General features: G+C 45.5%; 2 protein-coding genes across 3 annotated transcripts; both read right to left on the bottom strand.

Annotated features, from left to right (window-relative positions):
• Positions 1–15: 15 nt before the first annotated feature.
• On the bottom strand, positions 16–3,057 carry ETFBKMT (electron transfer flavoprotein subunit beta lysine methyltransferase). Of its 2 annotated transcripts, none has more exons than XM_072145274.1 (3): positions 2,661–3,057; positions 1,250–1,380; positions 16–974 (listed from the first exon to the last, which is right to left on the bottom strand). In XM_072145274.1, exons 1-3 carry the CDS (start codon positions 2,975–2,977, stop codon positions 610–612), a joined length of 813 nt encoding a protein of 270 aa, XP_072001375.1. In that variant the 5' UTR covers positions 2,978–3,057; the 3' UTR covers positions 16–609. The 2 variants fall into 2 exon arrangements, with proteins under 2 accessions (XP_072001375.1, XP_072001374.1); XM_072145273.1 differs by having other exon boundaries at positions 16–980; positions 2,661–3,043.
• An 8,030-nt stretch (positions 3,058–11,087) lies between these two features.
• On the bottom strand, positions 11,088–17,122 carry LOC140126143 (uncharacterized). The gene is made up of 4 exons (XM_072145272.1): positions 16,955–17,122; positions 16,643–16,784; positions 12,467–12,620; positions 11,088–12,392 (listed from the first exon to the last, which is right to left on the bottom strand). The coding sequence occupies exons 1-4, from the start codon at positions 17,000–17,002 to the stop codon at positions 11,768–11,770; spliced, it is 969 nt and encodes a 322-aa protein (XP_072001373.1). The 5' UTR covers positions 17,003–17,122; the 3' UTR covers positions 11,088–11,767.
• Positions 17,123–21,483: the final 4,361 nt, after the last annotated feature.

Raw genomic sequence — 21,483 nt, 5'->3', positions numbered from 1 at the left:
TTAATTCCAATATGAGTTTTAGTTGTCTTTATTTCACATACTTTGTAATAAAATATAAAATGTTGCAAAAATATAATCCTCCTTAATCTGCCAGCAGTACAGACTATGCAAAGCTGCAGCCAGCGTTGGGTGTTATCCCTGTACAGATGTGTAATCAGACCTTTGTCTGTGTTATTAGTAGCAGCAGGACTGTGAATATGAAACTACTGTAATATTCAACCAGGAACTGAAAGCAGAGGATGCAGAGAGCACAGCAGTGTGAGGACACACCCCAGTGCACATGGAGAAGCTACAATCCTGGAATACACATCCATATATCACAGTCCTGCTGCTACTAACAACACACTCAATGGTCTGATTACACATCTCTCCAGGGACGATTAGAAAAGACATTCCCTTTAAATTTCCCGAAAGCTATAAAATATTTTGTTACATAGGCTCCTCCTCCTTTTGCCATGGGGAAGATCTTTTCTATGAGAAGAGTCAGATGCTAAGCAGTCAGGTAGGCGGAGCTCCCCGTTTCCAGTCACTGAGGGGTGACAGGGTGTTGCAGCTTTGATAAGGCCTCTTTCTTGGCAATCATGACCCCTTTAAGGGCAGTATCTGGCATCACATAACGGTGTGCAAGTCATGCCACTCCGGCTCGTACTTCCACACGGCGCTGGTGCTCAGCCCGTAGTTCTCCTGCTTGGTGGAGTCCGTTAAGGAATATTCTGCCACTTTCCGCAGCTGCTTCTGTATGGGGTGCCCCAAAAAGTGCCCTCTCCCGGGGTCCCCGATAAGCACCACGGTCCCGTGCTGCTCCATACAACGTCTGAGCCAACGGTGCAAGGAATGGGACAGTTCCTCATCATAGAACATGTCCCCCAGGACGATCAGGTCCCAGCACCCAGTCTCCCCTCCGATCATATTCTCCGGGTTAAAAGGGAAGTCCTCGATTCCATTGAGCTGACAATTCAGGCCCAGCGCTGCCCCTGCAACTGGAGAGAAGAGTTATGGGCACAGATACACGGAAACAGAACAAGTGACAGCGCCCCCACCTGCCTATAGGCTGTGTCTGATATTACACTTCAGCCCCATTGATATAAATGGATGTAAGCTGCAATACCAGATGCAACCAATGGACAGAGGTGGCGCTGTTTCTAGGAGAAAGTGGCTGTGGTTTTCTGATCCCTTTAATGTTATCCCATATCCATGTAATAGAGGGATAAATGGTTGAATGTGGGGTCTCCCCCCCATCACCCCTCACCTGGGTCAATATCATTGGCGACTACACGAGAGGCTCCCTTCATCTTGGCGGCGATGGATACGGCCCCACATCCACTCCCGAGATCCAGCAAGCTCCTGCGTCTGACCACGTCCGGATTATCCAGCAGGTACCTACAAGGACAATGTTACAGGCATGAAGGGGTTAAGATCTGCTGCCTGCAGGGGTGACATGTGACCAGATTCTGCCTGGTCCAGATTGGGGGGGGGCGGCTCTAAGGAAATCGGTTCAAGCCTGGCGCTGCTTTATGGTGCCGTAAATAGTGCCAGATGTAAGGGCTGACCCTGGTGCTGATATAGTAGTACTTGGACTGGTACCAGATGAGAGGGCCGGGCCTGCTGCCATATAACAGTGCCACATGTGGGTGCTGATCCCAGTACTAATATACAGGTGCTGCAGCTGGTGCCTGATGGGGGTGCTGATCCCAGTACTGATATACAGGTGCTGCAGCTGGTGCCTGATGTGGGTTCTACTCCCGGTACTAATATACAGGTGCTGTGACTGGTCCCTGATGGGGGTGCTGATCCTGGTACTAGTACAGAGGTGCTATAGCTAGTGCCTGATGAGGGTGCTGATCCCAGTACAAATATAGAGGTGCTACAGCTGGTGCTAGATGGGGGCGCTGATCCCAGTACAAATATAGAGGTGCTACAGCTGGTGCTTGAGGGAAGTGCTGATCCTGGTACTAGTACAGAGGTGCTATAGCTAGTGCCTGATGGGGGTGCTGATCCTGGTACTAGTACAGAGGTGCTATAGCTAGTGCCTGATGGGGGTGCTGATCCTGGTGCTAGTACAGAGGTGCTATAGCTAGTGCCTGATGGGGGTGCTGATCCCGGTACTAATATGGAGGATCTACAGCTGGTGCTTGAAGGGGGCGCTGATCTCAGTACTAGTATGGAGGTGCTGTGGCTGGTGTCTGATGGGGGTACTGATCCCGGTACTAATATACAGGTTTTGCGGCTAGTGCCTGATGGGGGTGCCGATCCCAATACTAATATAGAGGTGCTATAGCTGGTGCCTGATGAGGGTGCTGATCTCTGTACTAATATAGAGGTGCTGTGGCTGGTGCCTTTTGTTGGGGCTGATCCCGGTACTAGTATTGACTGGTCTGATGGGGGTGCTGATCCTGTTGCTGATAAAGTAGTAATCTGATTGGTACCAGTTACAAGTGTTGGTGCTGACTCATGGAAACTATAACTATATATGTAGGTAAGTGACCTCCTATAGGAGAACTACCAGCCCCTAACATACATGATTTACAAGTACTGCGTGTCATTCTGCATGCGGCCACAAGGGGGCAGTCACTGTATACTCCTATACGGCCGTGATGTATCCTCCGGTAACCTGGGTGTCATTCCGCATTGTGGCCACAAGATGGCGCGCCCACCCTTACCTCGCCAGCGCCTGTCCCCCCGGCCAGTAGATGGCCCAGTAGGGCTCTGCATAAGGCCAGTGCTCGGGCCGGAGGTGCCAGTATTTACAGCGGGGGGTGAGGAGGTGCAGCCTAATCTCCGGGGTCAGGTGATCCGTCACCACCTCCGTGTTGTGCAGTATGAAGCTCTGTAGGTAGGTGGCGCTGCTGTGCTGGACGGAGCAGTACAACGCTCTCCCTGTATGAGGCCGCAGCATAGACCTGCACAGCGCCAGCATGACGTCACTACAAAGAGGGCGGGGCATGTCATGTAGAGCCACGTGACGCACAGAGGTCATGTGACCGCCTATGTTTCTGTGTATAATTAGTCACTTGTGTGGATTTGGTTTCTAAGGGGTTAATAACCTAATAGGGAGATTATTATATGCATTATACTGTACTCCTGCTTATCTCTATAGTAAGTATACCCCAGAGCTGCACTCTCTATTCTGCTGCTGGTGCAGTCACTGTGTACATACATGACATTACTTATCCTGTACTGATCCAGAGTTACATCCTGTATTATACCCCAGAGCTGCACTCTCTATTCTGCTGCTGGTGCAGTCACTGTGTACATACATGACATTACTTATCCTGTACTGATCCTGAGTTACATCCTGTATTATACTCCAGAGCTGCACTCACTATTCTGCTGCTGGTGCAGACACTGTGTACATACATGACATTACTTATCCTGTACTGATCCTGAGTTACATCCTGTATTATACCCCAGAGCTGCACTCACTATTCTGCTGCTGGTGCAGTCACTGTGTACATACATGACATTACTTATCCTGTACTGATCCTGAGTTACATCCTGTATTATACCCTCGAGCTGCACTCACTATTCTGCTGCTGGTGCAGTCACTGTGTACATACATGACATTACTTATCCTGTACTGATCCTGAGTTACATCCTGTATTATACTCCAGAGCTGCACTCACTATTCTGCTGCTGGTGCAGTCACTGTGTACATACATGACATTACTTATCCTGTACTGATCCTGAGTTACATCCTGTATTATACCCCAGAGCTGCACTCACTATTCTGCTGCTGGTGCAATCACTGTGTACATACATGACATTACTTATCCTGTACTGATCCTGAGTTACATCCTGTATTATACCCCAGAGCTGCACTCACTATTCTGCTGCTGGTGCAATCACTGTGTACATACATGACATTACTTATCCTGTACTGATCCTGAGTTACATCCTGTATTATACCCCAGAGCTGCACTCACTATTCTGCTGCTGGTGCAGTCACTGTGTACATACATTACTTATCCTGTACTGATCCTGAGTTACATCCTGTATTATACCCCAGAGCTGCACTCGCTATTCTGCTGCTGGTGCAGTCACTGTGTACATACATGACATCACTTATCCTGTACTGATCCTGAGTTACATCCTGTATTATACACCAGAGCTGCACTCACTATTCTGCTGCTGGTGCAGTCACTGTGTACATACATGACATTACTTATCCTGTACTGATCCTGAGTTACATCCTGTATTATACCCCAGAGCTGCACTCACTATTCTGCTGCTGGTGCAGTCACTGTGTACATACATGACATTACTTATCCTGTACTGATCCTGAGTTACATTCTGTATTATACCCCAGAGCTGTACTCACTATTCTGCTGCTGGTGCAGTCACTGTGTACATACGTGACATTACTTATCCTGTACTGATCCGGAGTTACATCCTGTATTATACCCCAGAGCTGCACTCACTATTCTGCTGCTGGTGCAGTCACTGTGTACATACATGACATTACTTATCCTGTACTGATCCTGAGTTACATCCTGTATTATACTCCAGAGCTGCACTCACTATTCTGCTGCTGGTGCAGTCACTGTGTACATACATGACATTACTTATCCTGTACTGATCCTGAGTTACATCCTGTATTATACTCCAGAGCTGCACTCACTATTCTGCTGCTGGTGCAGTCACTGTGTACATACATGACATCACTTATCCTGTACTGATCCTGAGTTACATCCTGTATTATACACCAGAGCTGCACTCACTATTCTGCTGCTGGTGCAGTAACTGTGTACATACATGACATTACTTATCCTGTACAGATCCTGAGTTACATCTTGTATTATACCCCAAGGCTGCACTCACTATTCTGCTGCTTGTGCAGTCACTGTGTACATACATGACATTACTTATCCTGTACTGATCCTGAGTTACATCCTGTATTATACCCCAGAGCTGCACTCACTATTCTGCTGCTGGTGCAGTCACTGTGTACATACATGACATTACTTATCCTGTACTGATCCTGAGTTACATCCTGTATTATACCCCAGAGCTGCACTCACTATTCTGCTGCTGGTGCAGTCACTGTGTACATACATGACATTACTTATCCTGTACTGATCCTGAGTTACATCCTGTATTATACCCCAGAGCTGCACTCACTATTCTGCTGCTGGTGCAGTCACTGTGTACATACATGACATTACTTATCCTGTACAGATCCTGAGTTACATCCTGTATTATACCCCAGAGCTGCACTCACTATTCTGCTGCTGGTGCAGTCACTGTGTACATACATGACATTACTTATCCTGTACAGATCCTGAGTTACATCCTGTATTATACCCCAGAGCTGCACTCACTATTCCACTAGTGGAGTCACTGTGTTCCTCCATATAATGTCTCAAGGAACAAAATGCGTCAAACGGCCACTCCTTTCAGCTAATAACAGGAAACTGAGGCTACAATTTGCACAAGCTCATCGAAATTGGACAGTAGAAGATTGGAAAAACGTTGCCTGGTCTGATGAGTCTCGATTTCTGCTGCGACATTCGGATGGTAGGGTCAGAATTTGGCATCAACAACATGAAAGCATGGATCCATCCTGCCTTGTATCAGCGGGTCAGGCTGGTGGTGGTGGTGTCATGGTGTGGGGAATATTTTCTTGGCACTCTTTGGGCCCCTTGGTACAACGCCACAGCCTACCTGAGTATTGTTGCTGCCCATGTCCATCCCTTTATGAGCACAATGTACCCTGTAACATCTGATGGCTACTTTCAGCAGGATAATGCGCCATGTCATAAAGCTGGAATCATCTCAGACTGGTTTCTTGAACATGACAATGAGGTCACTGGACACAAATGGCCTCCACAGTCACCAGACCTCAATCCAATAGAGCATCTTTGGGATGTGGTGGAACGGGAGATTCGCATCATGGATGTACGGCCGACAAATCTGCGGCAACTGTGTGATGCCATCATGTCAATATGGACCAAAATCTCTGAGGAATGCTTCCAGCACCTTGTTGTATCTATGCCACGAAGAATTGAGGCAGTTCTGAAGGCAAAAGGGGGTCCAACCCGTTACTAGCATGGTGTACCTAATAAAGTGGCCGGTGAGTGTGTATATATATATATGCAGTCCCCGGGTTACGTACAAGATAAGTTATGCAGGTTTGTTCTTAAGTCGAATTTGTATGTAAGTCGGAACTGTATATTTTATAACTGTAACCCCAGTCAAAAACTTTTTGGCTTCCGTGACAATTAGATTTTAAAATTTGTGGATTGTCGTAAGACCCAGGATTAACAAGAAATCTTAATTGCAGACACCTTTGATAACTATTCTAGCTGATCATTGTAGCTTTGGACTAAAATACAGCAAATTGCCAACATACAGAGGTCTGTTTGTAACAAGGGGTTGTTTGTAAGTCAAGTAGGGGACCGCCTGTACCAGAATCAAGCTATCAAAGTAGATCATGTACTAGAATCAGATTCTATCATAGAATTGGCGGTGGTAGAAAATTTACAACAGAGATAGAGCACCAGAATCAAGATTGCTTCATGTAACCAGTAATATATATATATGAACAAATTCTTCTACGTGAAATGGTACCAGAATCTGTCAGTCTAAGGAAGGAGAACCATGCTTAATACAAAAATATATTTGCACCATATATTTACTGAAACAAGCTCACTCATTGTATATAGTACCAGAACTAAGCTTCCTAAGTTTTCTACATGAATATGGTTCAAGAACCACTTTCTACACGTATATGGTACCAGAACCAAGTTGTCTATGTGTATATGGTACCAAAACCAATCTTTCTACATTTATACAATACCAGAACGAAGCTGTCTACATGTACATAATACCAGAACAGAGCTTTCTACGTGTAAATTATACCAGAACCAAGCTTTCTAAATATATTGCACCATACCTGTATATGGTCCTGAAACCAAGCTTTCTACATGTATATGGTACCAGAGCCCAGCTCATTACCTGTATATGATACCAAAACCAATATTTCTACGTTTATACGATACCAGAACCAAGCTCACTACCTGTATATAGTACCATAACCAAGCTTCTTACATGTATTTGGTACCAGAACCAAGCTTACTCAATGGATACAGTAAAATTGATTGTAAAAGATATATCATACCACCTAGAACTTCAATCATAGAGTTAAACGAGGAGAGAATTTGGTCTGAAAATCTGCAGCAGAAATCTGGAGCTGAATATTGGATTACTGCAGAGGATTGGCGCTCAGATCCAGCAGCGGATTATCTCCATGGTGACGCGGGACCGTTTAATCCATGGTCTTTCCGTGTGGAATCTGCAGCTATAAAGAACCCACAGAGCGCTCATTATTCTGCACGGATTTGTCCCAGGGCATGTGACCAGACCGTCAAATCCCTGATTCGTGTGCACTGCTGCGGGAATGGCTCCTGGAGGCTCAGGATTTAGGTGTGAATTCTGTGTCTGGAGCGTAAACAAGGCCCGAGGTCGCTGTCATCTCCTATAGGAAGGTCATATGTGACAAAAATGCCTCACATCATGGCTGAGGGGTAATTTCCATAAATGTCCAGCGTTTAATGCCGCAGACATAAATCCTCAGCAGTGAAATGGTTAACTATAGATTAAACTTGGCTGCCTCACTCGCCACGGTCCAGAAAATCGGACACAGATGGCGCAATGACATTATATAGTGCTCCTACCTAAGATTACATCTTCGTCTTAAAGGGGTGTTTCCACAAAACATGGATTTTACGGAAACCGCCAAACTGTGATCACCCGGAGAAGTTTTGTGTACATACCATAAACACCTTTAACGGGAAGACCCCTTTAAGGGGACATATTCAGTTGAATTTGAAGGCACCAGGACCTTGTTTGTATCTCTGGTTGTCACTTTCCATAAGCTTGGACCCGAATTTGTCTATAATAACAAAGCCACCAATTGCCGCAACAACAGAAGGGACCCATTTTGTAGCAAAGTTGACGCTTTGCTAATATGTTCTCAGGGTTTGGGGCACTAATCACCAGAGTTTCCCACCTTTACAACTCAGAAATACTTGCTAAAATAAATTCCGGCTAAAAGAAGGGACGGGACTCAAAAATAGCAGATAAAGTACAGACACGACTCACAAATTTTGGATAACATAGGGGGCAAAACTCATAATACCAGTTAAAATAGGGCATAGGACTCTAAGATAAGTGCTAAAATTGGGGGTTGGCCCTTGTTTTTAAGAAATAAAAGTTTTTAAATTATGCAAATGAGCCTAAGGGTCTCCAGGCTTCATTGATATCTATGGATCCTGGAGCCCCTCGGGTTCATTACCTAATGTTTAAAACCTTTATTTCTTAAAAACAAGGTCCTAAGAAGCTAAAAGAAGAGCAAAATCTGACAGTATGTCAGTGCGCTTGGTTTACAATTCTTCATCCTGGTGGTAGATGTCCTTTAAGGGTGAAGTGGCCTCTATACACAGTAGCTGTACACACAAAAAATTACACCCTCCAATGAGGACAGGTGGAAGGGGAAATTTCTACCACAGTTTTAAGTCCCATGCTATATGTAAAAGTCTTCTTAAAAGAGAACACAGGTTGCGCGTAATACGTGTTTGGTTCCAGATGAAGACCACATTCAGGGGCGTATTGTTCCCGAATACAGTATTTTGGAGTGTCCCCCTACTCCTGGAATGACACATCAATTCTACACATCAATGGGGTAATGGAGGAGAGTGTGATGTAATTGAGACCTGATAGTAAACAATAGGCCTCCTTCCGGCCTAGATGCATGTTTTTGAGCATACCATATACATGAGGTAAAAATTGGCAGATTTTGAACAACAGTCCATTAAAAAATGACCATCATGGCTGCAAGCAGACAACTTTGTGCCAGAAAGTTGCTGATCATTTGCTACTTTGCCCAAAACAGGTGTGCAGAATAGTGAGTGCAGCTCTGGAGTATAATACAGAATGTAACTGAGAACAGGATAAGTAATGTCATGTATGTACACAGTGAGGCAGATTTACTTACCCGGTCCGTTCGCGATCCAGCGGCGCGTTCTCTGCAGTGGATTCGGGTCCGGCCGGGATTCATCAAGGTAGTTCCTCCGCCGTCCACCAGGTGGCGCTGCTGCGCTGAAAAGCATCTGAACGCACTCAAGTTCACCGGGCCGGACCAAGTGAAGGTAAGCGCGTCCCAAGCGACACATTTCTTTTTTTAAATGCAGCGGTTTTTCCGAATCCGTCGGGTTTTCGCTCGGCCACGCCCCCGATTTCCGTCGCGTGCATGCCGGCGCCGATGCGCCACAATCCGATCGCGCGTGCCAAAATACCGAGGCAACACAGGGAAAATCGGCACAAATCGGAAATATTCGGGAAACACGTCGGGAAAACGCGAATCGGGCCCTTAGTAAATGACCCCCAGTGACTGCACCAGCAGCAGAATAGTGAGTGCAGCTCTGGGGTATAATACAGGATGTAACTCAGGATCAGTACAGGATAAGTAATGTCATGTATGTACACAGTTACTGCACCAGCAGCAGAATAGTGAGTGCAGCTCTGGGGTATAATACAGGATGTAACTCAGGATCAGTACAGGATAAGTAATGTCATGTATGTACACAGTGACTGCACCAGCAGCAGAATAGTGAGTGCAGCTCTGGAGTATAATACAGGATGTAACTCAGGATCAGTACAGGATAAGAAATGTCATGTATGTACACAGTGACTGCACCAGCAGAATAGTGAGTGCAGCTCTGGGGTATAATACAGGATGTAACTCAGGATCAGTACAGGATCCTGAGTAATGTCATGTTTGTACACAGTGATTGCACCAGCAGTAGAATAGTGAATGCAGCTCTGGAGTATAATATAGGATGTAACTCAGGATCAGTACAGGATAAGTAATGTCATGTATGTACACAGTGACTGCACCAGCAGCAGAATAGTGAGTGCAGATCTGGGGTATAAAACAGGATGTAACTCAGGATCAGTACAGGATAAGTAATGTCATGTATGTACACAGTGACTGCACCAGCAGCAGAATAGTGAGTGCAGCTCTGGGGTATAATACAGGATGTAACTCAGGATCAGTACAGGATAAGTAATGTCATGTATGTACACAGTGACTGCACCAGCAGCAGAATAGTGAGTGCAGCTCTGGAGTATAATACAGGATGTAACTCAGGATCAGTACAGGATAAGAAATGTAATGTATGTACACAGTGACTGCACCAGCAGAATAGTGAGTGCAGCTCTGGGGTATAATACAGGATGTAACTCAGGATCAGTACAGGATCCTGAGTAATGTCATGTTTGTACACAGTGACTGCACCAGCAGCAGAATAGTGAATGCAGCTCTGGAGTATAATATAGGATGTAACTCAGGATCAGTACAGGATAAGTAATGTCATGTATGTACACAGTGACTGCACCAGCAGCAGAATAGTGAGTGCAGATCTGGGGTATAAAACAGGATGTAACTCAGGATCAGTACAGGATAAGTAATGTCATGTGTGTACACAGTGACTGCACCAGCAGCAGAATAGTGAGTGCAGCTCTGGAGTATAATACAGGATGTAACTCAGGATCAGTACAGGATAAGTAATGTCATGTATGTACACAGTGACTGCACCACCAGCAGAATAGTGAATGCAGCTCTGGAGTATAATACAGGATGTAACTCAGGATCAGTACAGGATAAGTAATGTCATGTATGTACACAGTGACTGCACCAGCAGCAGAATAGTGAGTGCAGCTCTGGGGTATAATACAGGATGTAACTCAGGATCAGTACAGGATAAGTAATGTCATGTATGTACACAGTGACTGCACCACCAGCAGAATAGTGAGTGCAGCTCTGGAGTATAATACAGGATGTAACTCAGGATCAGTACAGGATAAGTAATGTCATGTATGTACACAGTGACTGCACCACCAGCAGAATAGTGAGTGCAGCTCTGGGGTATAATACAGGATGCAACTCAGGATCAGTACAGGATAAGTAATGTAATGTATGTACACAGTGACTGCACCAGCAGCAGAATAGTGAGTGCAGCTCTGTAATATTGCATGAAAAAATAGATACATTCACACTATTTTATCCAAAAAAAAACATGAGAAGGCGCTTTACTTATAAAATTATAAAATTTATTTAGCAGTAGCATACTACTTTTGCAGCTCACTAAAGTTCTCTCCCACCCACTTAAATAACTATTTACAAAGACTCCACTTCCCCCAAGACTTTAAGTGTGGAGGGTGTGTGTCCAAGACTTACACATGACTTTCCTGAAGAAGTTAAGGGCCATTTTTGGGAGAGTCCAAATGGGGGAAATAGAAAAATAAAGTTACAGATGCACCCGGAGTAAGACAGAGGTCTTCAGGTAATACCACTCTACAGTTGCTTTCCAGGTGGAGGGTCCCTATAGACCAGTGGTTATTAAACTTGTTTGAGGGTCCCAAACCCACCAGTTTCATATGCACTTTCAACGAACCCACCTTTAGCTATAAATCAAATATGTGTGTGCCACTGAACCCCTGAGACCAACTCACCGAACCCCTAGGGTTCGATAGAACCCAGCTTAATAACCATTGCTCTAGACTAAAGACTTGGTTCTCTTTGATATACAGGTAGCACCTCAAATCTCATGCAGTGGCAGCCAACGTTGTTCTCAATTAGGTTTCCCAAAAACTAACTAGGGTATAAATTAACAATCAGTGTAACATGTGGTGGTGCAGTTCCTGGGAGGTGGTGGAACCAGGACCCTACAGGGTAGGCTCACCACCGGTTTAAAGGAATAGGGGAAAATTAAGGGGCATTAAGATTAAAGGGGTCAGTCTGAGAGGAGATAGACGCAACCTCTAGCCTTGAGGAAGAAGATGGAGGATGAGGAGTTTTTTTTAGGCCAGTGACGGATCTCAAGTGGTTGATCATATCTCCAAGTTCAGGCAGGGTGGTTGCAGAGTCGAAGGCGGCTGCCGCGGCATAGACGTATGCCATGAAGTCATTTCGGACTCCCGGACTCATCTGACGACAGCGAGCTGCGATTCCATATCCAAAAAAGTCACAGTCGTCATCAGCGTCGGCCCTCCGGATAAGGGACATGGCCTCACTTTCTACATCCAGCTGCCTGTCCGTTGCTCGGAGGGATTTCCGGCCCCAACCACGAGTTGGTGCAGTACGGGAAGCGGGAGAGGAATGCATAGGTGTTGTGGTCATCCTTAAGGCTGCCCCTGATGTTGTTTCTTCAGCACTATCCAGTGATGGCGTGGCAACCCTTGACGATCCTGCCTGAAGTTCTTGGCTCCCGTTGGGTTTCTCAGTGTCCACCACGATTGGTAAAGGAATCGTCTCCATCTTAAACTCTTGTGGCGCCGTCTGTACAACCGGAGTCTCAGCTGGTTGCTCACTTGCTTGAGGAGTTCCACCAGAGCTGTGGAAACAAATACAATTACAATAAAGTATAAAAAAAAGAAAACGGAAGCGCCAATGCAATAATATACGTACAGTCGAAGGCTCCTGCTGGGAAGCAGAAACAGCAGCTCCTCGAAGAATGGACACTTTGGATAAGGGTAGATGGAGGTCCCATCCTTTTCCATGTTACGGAGAAATTTGAAGAACCGGTCCCTCACGGTCTTCCATCGATTTTTGATGTCCCTTTCTATAACATGTCCAAAAAAAAAATTTGCTATCAGAGTGCCACCAAAACACAATGACCGATGAAGACACCTAATTGTCTTACACAAAAAAAAAAAAAACGGGGAATGGAGATGTATCTTTGGCCAGCCTCATAAAATCCAACTTTTTGGACCCAACAGGTGTCGTTTCATCAATTCCAGCAATGTTGTATTTTTTTCTGTAGCCCCGAGCTAAATTGATCATGGTGTGTGACTGATGGTTAGTCATCTTTCTTCTTTCCACAAAAAGCACCACGATGTTGTCAATGACAATGAATGGCATTCCCTGGTCCACCAATAAAAAACGCCTGAGGTTACTTCTTGAAGGAATGTAAACCAGATGTGGAAAAGAATGCAAGTCAAACATCTGAAGAAGCTCTGGGGATTCCATCAACCTGCTAGAAGTCCAGGAGTCCCCTGGTCACTCGTCTTGGAAAAAAATCAAAAGATTTCACCTGAAAAACTTTATCTGATACTTTTAATGACTATGACCAAACACTTGATTGAGCTAGTCTTCTTGACCACCCCATACACGTGCTACCGTAGGCTGACTGTTCATGTGATTTCAATTCGGAGAGGACATGTTGTCAATGAACACTTTTTGAAGGAGAATTCTCGTATACAGAGAGGATATCAAGTCACTGGTGGTGCTTTATCTCCAGGTATTTAACTGGTGTTTGCACTCGGATTTTGGCGCTGCTGCGCTGGTTTCCATGCAACACAAATTGGGGGGGGGGGGAGGCGTCGTACGATCCGACTGATTCCGACTGAGCGCGGAATTTAACTTTTAAAATGTGTCGCAAGACAATGCACTTACATGCACCACGAAGAAGAAGGTGAACTCTGTCGGATCTGAGCGGGGAAGCGACACATGCACTATACTATACTATATACTTTGTGTCGCATGTTAGCCAGCGCAGCTGCACCAAAAAAGATCACATGTGCCAAAATCCCAGCACAGACACCTGTTAAATACCTGTCCAAGCGTGCAATCTACAAAAAGGTGCAAAGTCCAACGAAAGTGCAGCGTGCGGCCCTTAGTAAATGAGCTCCAATATGTATATATCATATATGAATCCATGTGTAAACAAATTTGTATATTTTTAAGGGGGTAGTGGACCCATTCAGAAGTCTGTTAAGGGGCCCTGCCTATCCTAGTTACGCCCCTGGTTGTGATTGAACACTTGTCCAAAACTATTCCTCACGAATTTCCAGAAAACACGTATGCTCAGATTGGACAAGTACGGACAAACGTGGTGAAGTTCACAGGCGTAGCTATCAACAAAAGGGTTCTGATGGTGCGTGAAGTACGGTCTATTACTTGGGGCGAATTGCACAATCTTTGATTACTAAGATACTGCGAGTCTGAGTCACCACAAAGTGTTCATTCCTAGAAATATGGCTAACATATGGTTTGTATTTCAGGTCATGTGGCCTGTTGGTAATATTTAGCAGGTAAGCCATGTAGATTGATCTCAGGCCAAACCACCTCCGGCCTTGCATGCTTCCTCGCTCTCCAGAAGACAGATCTGAGAAGAAGCATTAGAATGCAGATTATCTTCTCAGGAGGAAGCGTCCAGCCCGGGGGCCTGTAGTAAGGGGGAAGGGGGGATGTCTATAGGGTTGAAGTAAATCTGGTGACTATCCTACTCTCCCACGGGACATGTACAAGATTGTGGTCACCATGTGTAGAGCCCAGTCTATGACTGGAATTTTTTCCACAAATGACGTGGTGGTGTGGTTAAAGGCTTGACGGAAAACCAGAACAAGTGCGGAACTACAATCTAAGCTTCACTCCGCTATCTTAAAGATGGAACACCACCCCCAGTAATAACAAATAAAACCACCATATAAAATAAACCGATGCCGGCAAAAGAAATGAAAACAATAACATGTCACAGTGTCCCAAGAACATCGAAGAGGCTCAAGAAAATGTCCTCTCCCTGGCAGTTGTGATAAGAAACCTGTTTCCCCATATTTCTGAGGTAAAATATGGAGCAAAATAGCCAAAATGTGCTTAAATAATACACTGAACCAAATTTGTGGCACCAAAAAACTCTCTTCATGTCATCACGTCCCCACAACATTGCGTAGTTTACGCTATCTAGCTGTAGCGCCATTGAGACTTGTCGCTCCACGATACTTGTGAGGTAACATGTCAACGTTAAGAAACATGATTCCCCATAGTTATTCTGAGGTAAAATATTATTTAAAATATACACTGAACTCTGAGAAACTATTTTCTTTATGTCCCCAATCATCATTACCGAGTCACTAAATTGCCTCTCCCTGCCTGTAGGGCCAAGAGACATTTTTCTTCGGAATAACTCTGAGGTAGACTATAGGCAAAATATCCAAAATATGGTTATATAATACCCTGAACCAAATTTTGTCCACCAAAGAACTATTTTACTCATATCCCCGTACCTTTAAGAGACAAGTTCCCTCTCCACAATAATAGTAGTAAGGATCATGGTTATTCGGAGGTAAAAAAAATGGCCAAAATAACCATGTATATGTAATATAGTTACTGTATATACTGGCGTATAAGACTACTTTTTAACCCCTTAAAATAATGGCTACAGTGGGGGGTCGTCTTATACGCCGGATATACGGGGGCCGCACTGTGTGAGGTGTTTTTTTTCCCTGTCAGTGTGTAGAGAGCCGCTTCCTGGGACCGCCGCGCATGCGCGGCAGTCCGCCTCTCACAGTCATTAGAAGAGGCTTAGTACGCGCTGACGGGGCGGCGTGCTGTATGCTAATGCAGCCGCCCTGTCACAGCGGTCGGCGTCACAGAGCTGGGGGTCACAGGCGGCACTTACAGAAGCATGTCGGATCTTCATTAATATCGCAGCTTACAGTTATGATCACCAGGCACTTGCTCTCTTGTTTGTTTTGCAAAGTTTTAAGCAGACTTTTTTTCATTTGGGAGAGGGGTAGTCTTATACAGTGAGTATATACCAAATTCTATATTTTTAGGGCAGAAGTTGGGGGTTGTCTTATACGCCGGCATATACGGTACATAATACACTTAACCAAATTCTGGCCACCGAAAGACTACTTTCTATATGTCACAGTCTCCCCACACCATTACGAGACAATACATCCCCTCTCCACAAATATAGTGTTATTAAACATGTATCCCCGTCATTATCCTGAGGTAAAATAGTGTTTGAAGTAACCAAAATGATGGTAAATAATACACCGAATCTAATTTTAGCTGTCAAGAAACTACTTTCTATATGTCAGTGTCTCCCCACACCATCACGAGTGACTAAATTCCATCTCTACTAAAATATTACCAATGAACTTGTTTCGTGTTCATAAATCTGAGGTAAAATAGAGGGCAAAAATGACCAAATTATATAGCGGAAGTCACCTCATAACAACCCACATACAAAAGGTACAAATATATGGGCAGAAATATAAATAAAGGTGCCAAAACGGTAGAGAGACAACATAAACCAAAGCCAACAGCAGGCACGTAAACATTGCGACCTGATGAATCCCCTCCCCAGACTACAGGCAGTCCCCTACTTAAGAACACTCGACTTACAGACGACCCCTAGTTACAAACGGACCTCTGGAAGTTGGTAAGTTACTGTACTTTAGCTTTAGGCTACAATAAACAGCTATAACAGTTATTAAAAGTGTCTGTAGTTAATATTTATTGTTAATCCGGGTTCTTATGAAAACCCAACATTTTTAAAATCCAATTGTCACAGAGACCAAAAAAAATTTGGTTGGGGTTACAATTATAAAATATACAGGTCCGACTTACATACAAATTCAACTTAAGAACAAACCTACAGACCCTATTTTGTACCTAACCCGGGGACTGCAGGGGTCAGGACCTGCGTCGTGAGAGTCAATGCCGTAGCTAATCCCCCAACGGTCACGCTGCTCTTGACGGCCATACAAGGCGGCGATGTCAGCAGAATGTGACCGCGCTGACACGCCACACTAACGACATTACCAAGCGGTGTATCTACAGCCGTATACTCACCAATGACTCCCTGCTGGGACTGTGTGAGCCTGCTCCAGTCCGGGTATAGAGCCTTGCAGATCTGAGACCACGCTGTATTCCTCCGGTGCCGGTCCGTGTACGCCTTGCAGCTCTTGTCCCATAGAGCAGGACGGGCCTCTACCTAAAATAAAATCAAAAACAAAAAAAACTAAAATTTTACTTACTTTCCACATGACTTTATTCACGCCGTGACTTCTGATGCATGCATATCTAGAAATCATTGACGTGCAGCTACACGAGAACACATTCAGGGTGGAAAAAACTGCAAATCTGTCACCTTTTGGTATTTACCTCGGAGATCATGGCTGCTACGTCCAGATCCATCCTCCGGTAGTACATGTCTACTCGGGAGATGCCTCCTCACCGCTTCACAGGCAGCAGAAAATGTCTCTCCTTCCAGTTCCTGGCCTGCGGATTAACACCCCTCCGGAAGGAGGGAAACCAACTCGCTAGCGCCATCTGCAGATAGTAACCCTTTAAGTCAAGAGCTGACCCTTTAAACCGTTTTAAAATATGATGACTAGGAACATTAGACCCAACCCCTCTCCCCCAGCTGTAGGGGGCGCTTTATTATAAAAATACGAGATTGTCAGAGTCGTTAAATGCAGGAGAAATTGTACTTTCTAGTAATATCGGAAAGCTAAAAAAAATTCCGTAACTGACACCCCCCTCCCTACATACGCACACACACACAACTGCGCCACTTTTTTGTGTATTTTTTATGAATTTTTTACCGACACCTCCCCTTTTTTCTTTGGGTTAGTGTGATCGCAGAGATTACAAAAAATTACAGAGTTTTTGTTATGTTTTAATACCTTAAAAATACATTTTTTAAAAATGAAATTTCTGTATATCACCGTATTCTGACTACCGTAACTTTTCCATACTCCGGTGCACGGAGCTGTGTAAGGTGTAAGTTTTTGCAGGATGAGCTGAAGTTTTCACTGGAAACATTTTGGGGACTGTACAACCTTTTCATAACTTTATATTAAAATGGGAAAAATTGTACTTTCTACTGGCACCATTTTATATATTCCAAATTTGGTAAAATTGCCAAGCCCCCCACTCCAGTTGTGCCATATTCCTATGGGCTTTGTTTTGACATCTTATTGTTTTAATACTTAAAAATCAAAATGTTATGTACAAAAAATTCTTTTTTAGTTTTGCCATATTCTGACACCAATAACTTTTACCTACTTCGGTGTGTGGACCTGTGTAAGGTGTCATTTTTTGCGGGACAAGCTGAAGTTTTCATTGATACCATGTTGAGGACTAAACTACCTTTTGATTTTATGTTTTGCAAAATGGTGAAAAAATGATGAATCGGGCACTTTTTTCCATTACAGTGATCACAGCTGGGAATAATGGTTTATGATTTTACTTGTTTACTATTAGATTACTGTGCAGCGCTGCGTAATCTGTGTGCGCTATATAAATAAAAGAATTATTAATATAATTATTATGTGTTCTAGGGAAAGGGGGTGACTTGAATTTTTATATATTTGTAATTTTTTAAAAAACTTTTTTCTTTTTTTTACTATTATTTTCAGGCCCCCTAGGGAACCTTAACCCTAGGGGATCTGATCGCTCATAGAATATACTGCTATACAACTGTATTGCAGTATATTGTGAATATACCGCTTCTCTATTAGAGTCGCTATTAGAGTCTAGCTCCGGGCTATCATGGCAACCAATCAGCGGCCTCCGATGACGTCAAGGGGAGTGTTCATCTGTCATGCAAGATGGAGGCACCCATATGAACCATTGTTAGGTACTGCAGTCCTGTCTAACAGGTTAAATGTCGTGATTGGTCCCAATAGTGACCACGGGAGTTACCGGCAAGTGTCAGCTGTATAATACAGCTGACACCCACCACATACGTAGAGGGCTCAGGCTGTGAGTCCCCCTCCATCCTGTCCTCGCTGCTGTACAACATACATAATAGCACAGCAGTAAAGAAGTGGTAAACATGCTTATAGTTTTTTTTTTGTCTACATATTTTTATTTCATGTTTATTTTTTTTTAGGGCTCCTAAGATGTTTATGCCCTGGGGGGTTATGATCACTCATAATACTGCAATATTGAATAATAATGATAATAATATTAGTAAAAAAAAAACCAAAAAAAAAACCAAGAAACAGCGCCACAGCAGTCCACAGGTTGTGTCTGGTATTGCAGTTAGACCAAGAGGCTGTGACAAGTTTTATAGTCATCCCATTGATATTACAATATAATCAGTGGGGGTCCAACTTCTGGGGCCCTCTACTAATCACCACAGCCCAGGGGTTGTGTCCTAATAGACCATACTTTATCCGTGGGATAGGGTATAAGTGCCTGAAGGGTGGGGTCTGACACCAGGGACCCCCTATCCCAGTTTTTGTTCTAAAAAAAGTAAAAAAAAACCCGCAGTCCACTATTCCACCACCAGGGGGCACCAGGACCTAAAAAGTAAATAAAGTGTGGTTTTTGGAGAATTTTTGGGTCTGATATCACAGACCCGATGAATATGTTATGTCGGGGGGGGGGGGGGGGGGGGGGGGGCTCTTTGATGTTTGCCCCAGGGGGTGATAACAGATTTTTTTCGATTGTTTGTTGAGATTGTTTAAGTCTTATCCTATTGTTTTGCTAGAGATAAGCGGAGACGGGGAGGGGGGGCAGCCACTTATCTCTCCACAGATTGGGCCTGAATATACAGCTCTAACCTTGTTACATTTGTGTGACCCTATTGCCACATTGTGTCCCAAACCACAGATCATCTGTGTATCACCTGAGAAGGATGCTGACCCTTATGGGGCTCTAGGACTGGTTATGGGGGGCTCTAGGAGTGGTAATAGGGGGCTCTAGGGCTGGTTATGGGGGGCCTCTAGGACTGGTTGTGGGGGGGGGGGGCTCTAGGACTGGTTATAGGGGGCTCTAGGACTGGTTGTGGGGGGGGCTCTAGGACTGGTTATAGGAGGCTCTAGGACTGGTTATGGGGGCCTAGGACTGGTTATAGGGGGCTCTAGGACTGGTTATGGGGGGCTCTGGGACTGGTTATGGGGGAGATCTAGGACTGGTTATGGGGGGACCTCTAAGACTGGTTATGGGGGGGCCACTAGGACTGGTTATGGGGGGACCTCTAAGACTGGTTATGGGGGGGCCACTAGGACTGGTTATGGGGTGAGCTAGGACTGGTTATGGGGGAGATCTAGGACTGGTTATGGGGAGAGCTAGGACTGGTTATGGGGAGAGCTAGGACTGGTTATGGGGAGAGCTAGGACTGGTTATGGGGGGCCACTAGGACTGGTTATGGGGGGGCCACTAGGACTGGTTATGGGGAGAGCTAGGACTGGTTATGGGGAGAGCTAGGACTGGTTATGGGGGACCACTAGGACTGGTTATGGGGAGAGCTAGGACTGGTTATGGGGAGAGCTAGGACTGGTTATGGGGAGAGCTAGGACTGGTTATGGGGGGCCACTAGGACTGGTTATGGGGGGGGGCACTAGGACTGGTTATGGGGGGGGGGCTCTAGAACTGGTTATGGGGGCTCTGGGACTGGTTATGGGGGGGGCTCTAGAACTGGTTATGAGGTGGCTCTAGGTCTGGTTATGGGGGCTCTGGGACTGGTTATGGGGGGGCTCTGGGACTGGTTATGGGGGGCGGCTCTTGGGCTGGTTATTGGGGGCCTCTAGGACTAGTTAAGGGGGGCCCTAGGACTGGTTATGGGGGCTCTAGGACTGGTTATAGGGGGCTCTAGGACTGGTTATGGGGGCCCTCTAGGACTGGTTATGGGGGAGATCTAGGACTGGTTATGGGGGGCCACTAGGACTGGTTATGTGGGGGGAGGGGCTCTAGAACTGGTTATGAGGTGGCTCTAGGTCTGGTTAGGGGGGGTTCTAGGACTGGTTATAGGGGGCTCTGGGACTGGTTATGGGGGCTCTAGGACTGGTTATGGGGGCTTTAGGACTAGTTATGGGGGCTCTAGGACTGGTTATGGGGGCTCTGGGACTGGTTATGGGGGCTCTAGGACTGGTTATGGGGGCTCTAGGACTGGTTATGGGGGGGCTCTAGGACTGGTTATAGGGGGCTCTGGGACTGGTTATGGGGGGGGGCTCTAGGACTAGTTATGGGGGCTCTAGGACTGGTTATGGGGGCTCTAGGACTAGTTATGGGGGCTCTAGGACTGGTTATGGGGGCTTTAGGACTAGTTATGGGGGCTCTAGGACTGGTTATGGGGGCTCTAGGACTGTTTATGGGGGCTTTAGGACTAGTTATGGGGGCTCTAGGACTGGTTATGGGGGCTCTAGGACTGGTTATGGGGGCTCTAGGACAGGTTATGGGGGCTCTAGGACTGTTTATGGGGGCTTTAGGACTAGTTATGGGGGCTCTATGATTGTATGCCGGGGCTCTGTCTCTGTATCTGGGCAGCATTAATAGTTAAACGGAAATCACTTTCTGGTGATTGTGATTAAGGATTAATCCTCTTCGATGTGTACTGCGATATTACCGCACTATTACCGCACTATTACCGCACTATTACCGCACTATTACCGCACAGTGTGATTTGCCGGTCATGTGATTTGTGGATTCCTGGCTCTCTGTGTGTGGGCGGGGCATAGAATGCAGTTCCCGCGGGGTGGGTGTGGTTCCGCTCTGTGATTGGCAGTGTCTTGTCTTTCTCTTCATGTTATGGGCGGGGCTTAGTGGCACTGTTGGTGGGCGTGGTCTGATCTCCGTGATGGACAAGTCGCTATCTCGGTTGCGAGCAATGGGCGGTGTGTGTTGGGTAGTGGGCGGGGTTGTGTCGGGCAGTGGGCGGAGCTGTGTCCCGGCTGTGGGCG

This window comes from Engystomops pustulosus, chromosome 4 (genome assembly GCF_040894005.1).
Source record: "Engystomops pustulosus chromosome 4, aEngPut4.maternal, whole genome shotgun sequence".
In the NCBI taxonomy this organism is placed as follows: Eukaryota; Metazoa; Chordata; class Amphibia; order Anura; family Leptodactylidae; genus Engystomops; species Engystomops pustulosus.
Note: the sequence above shows the minus strand (reverse complement) of the source record. Positions and strands in the feature narration are given on the sequence as shown.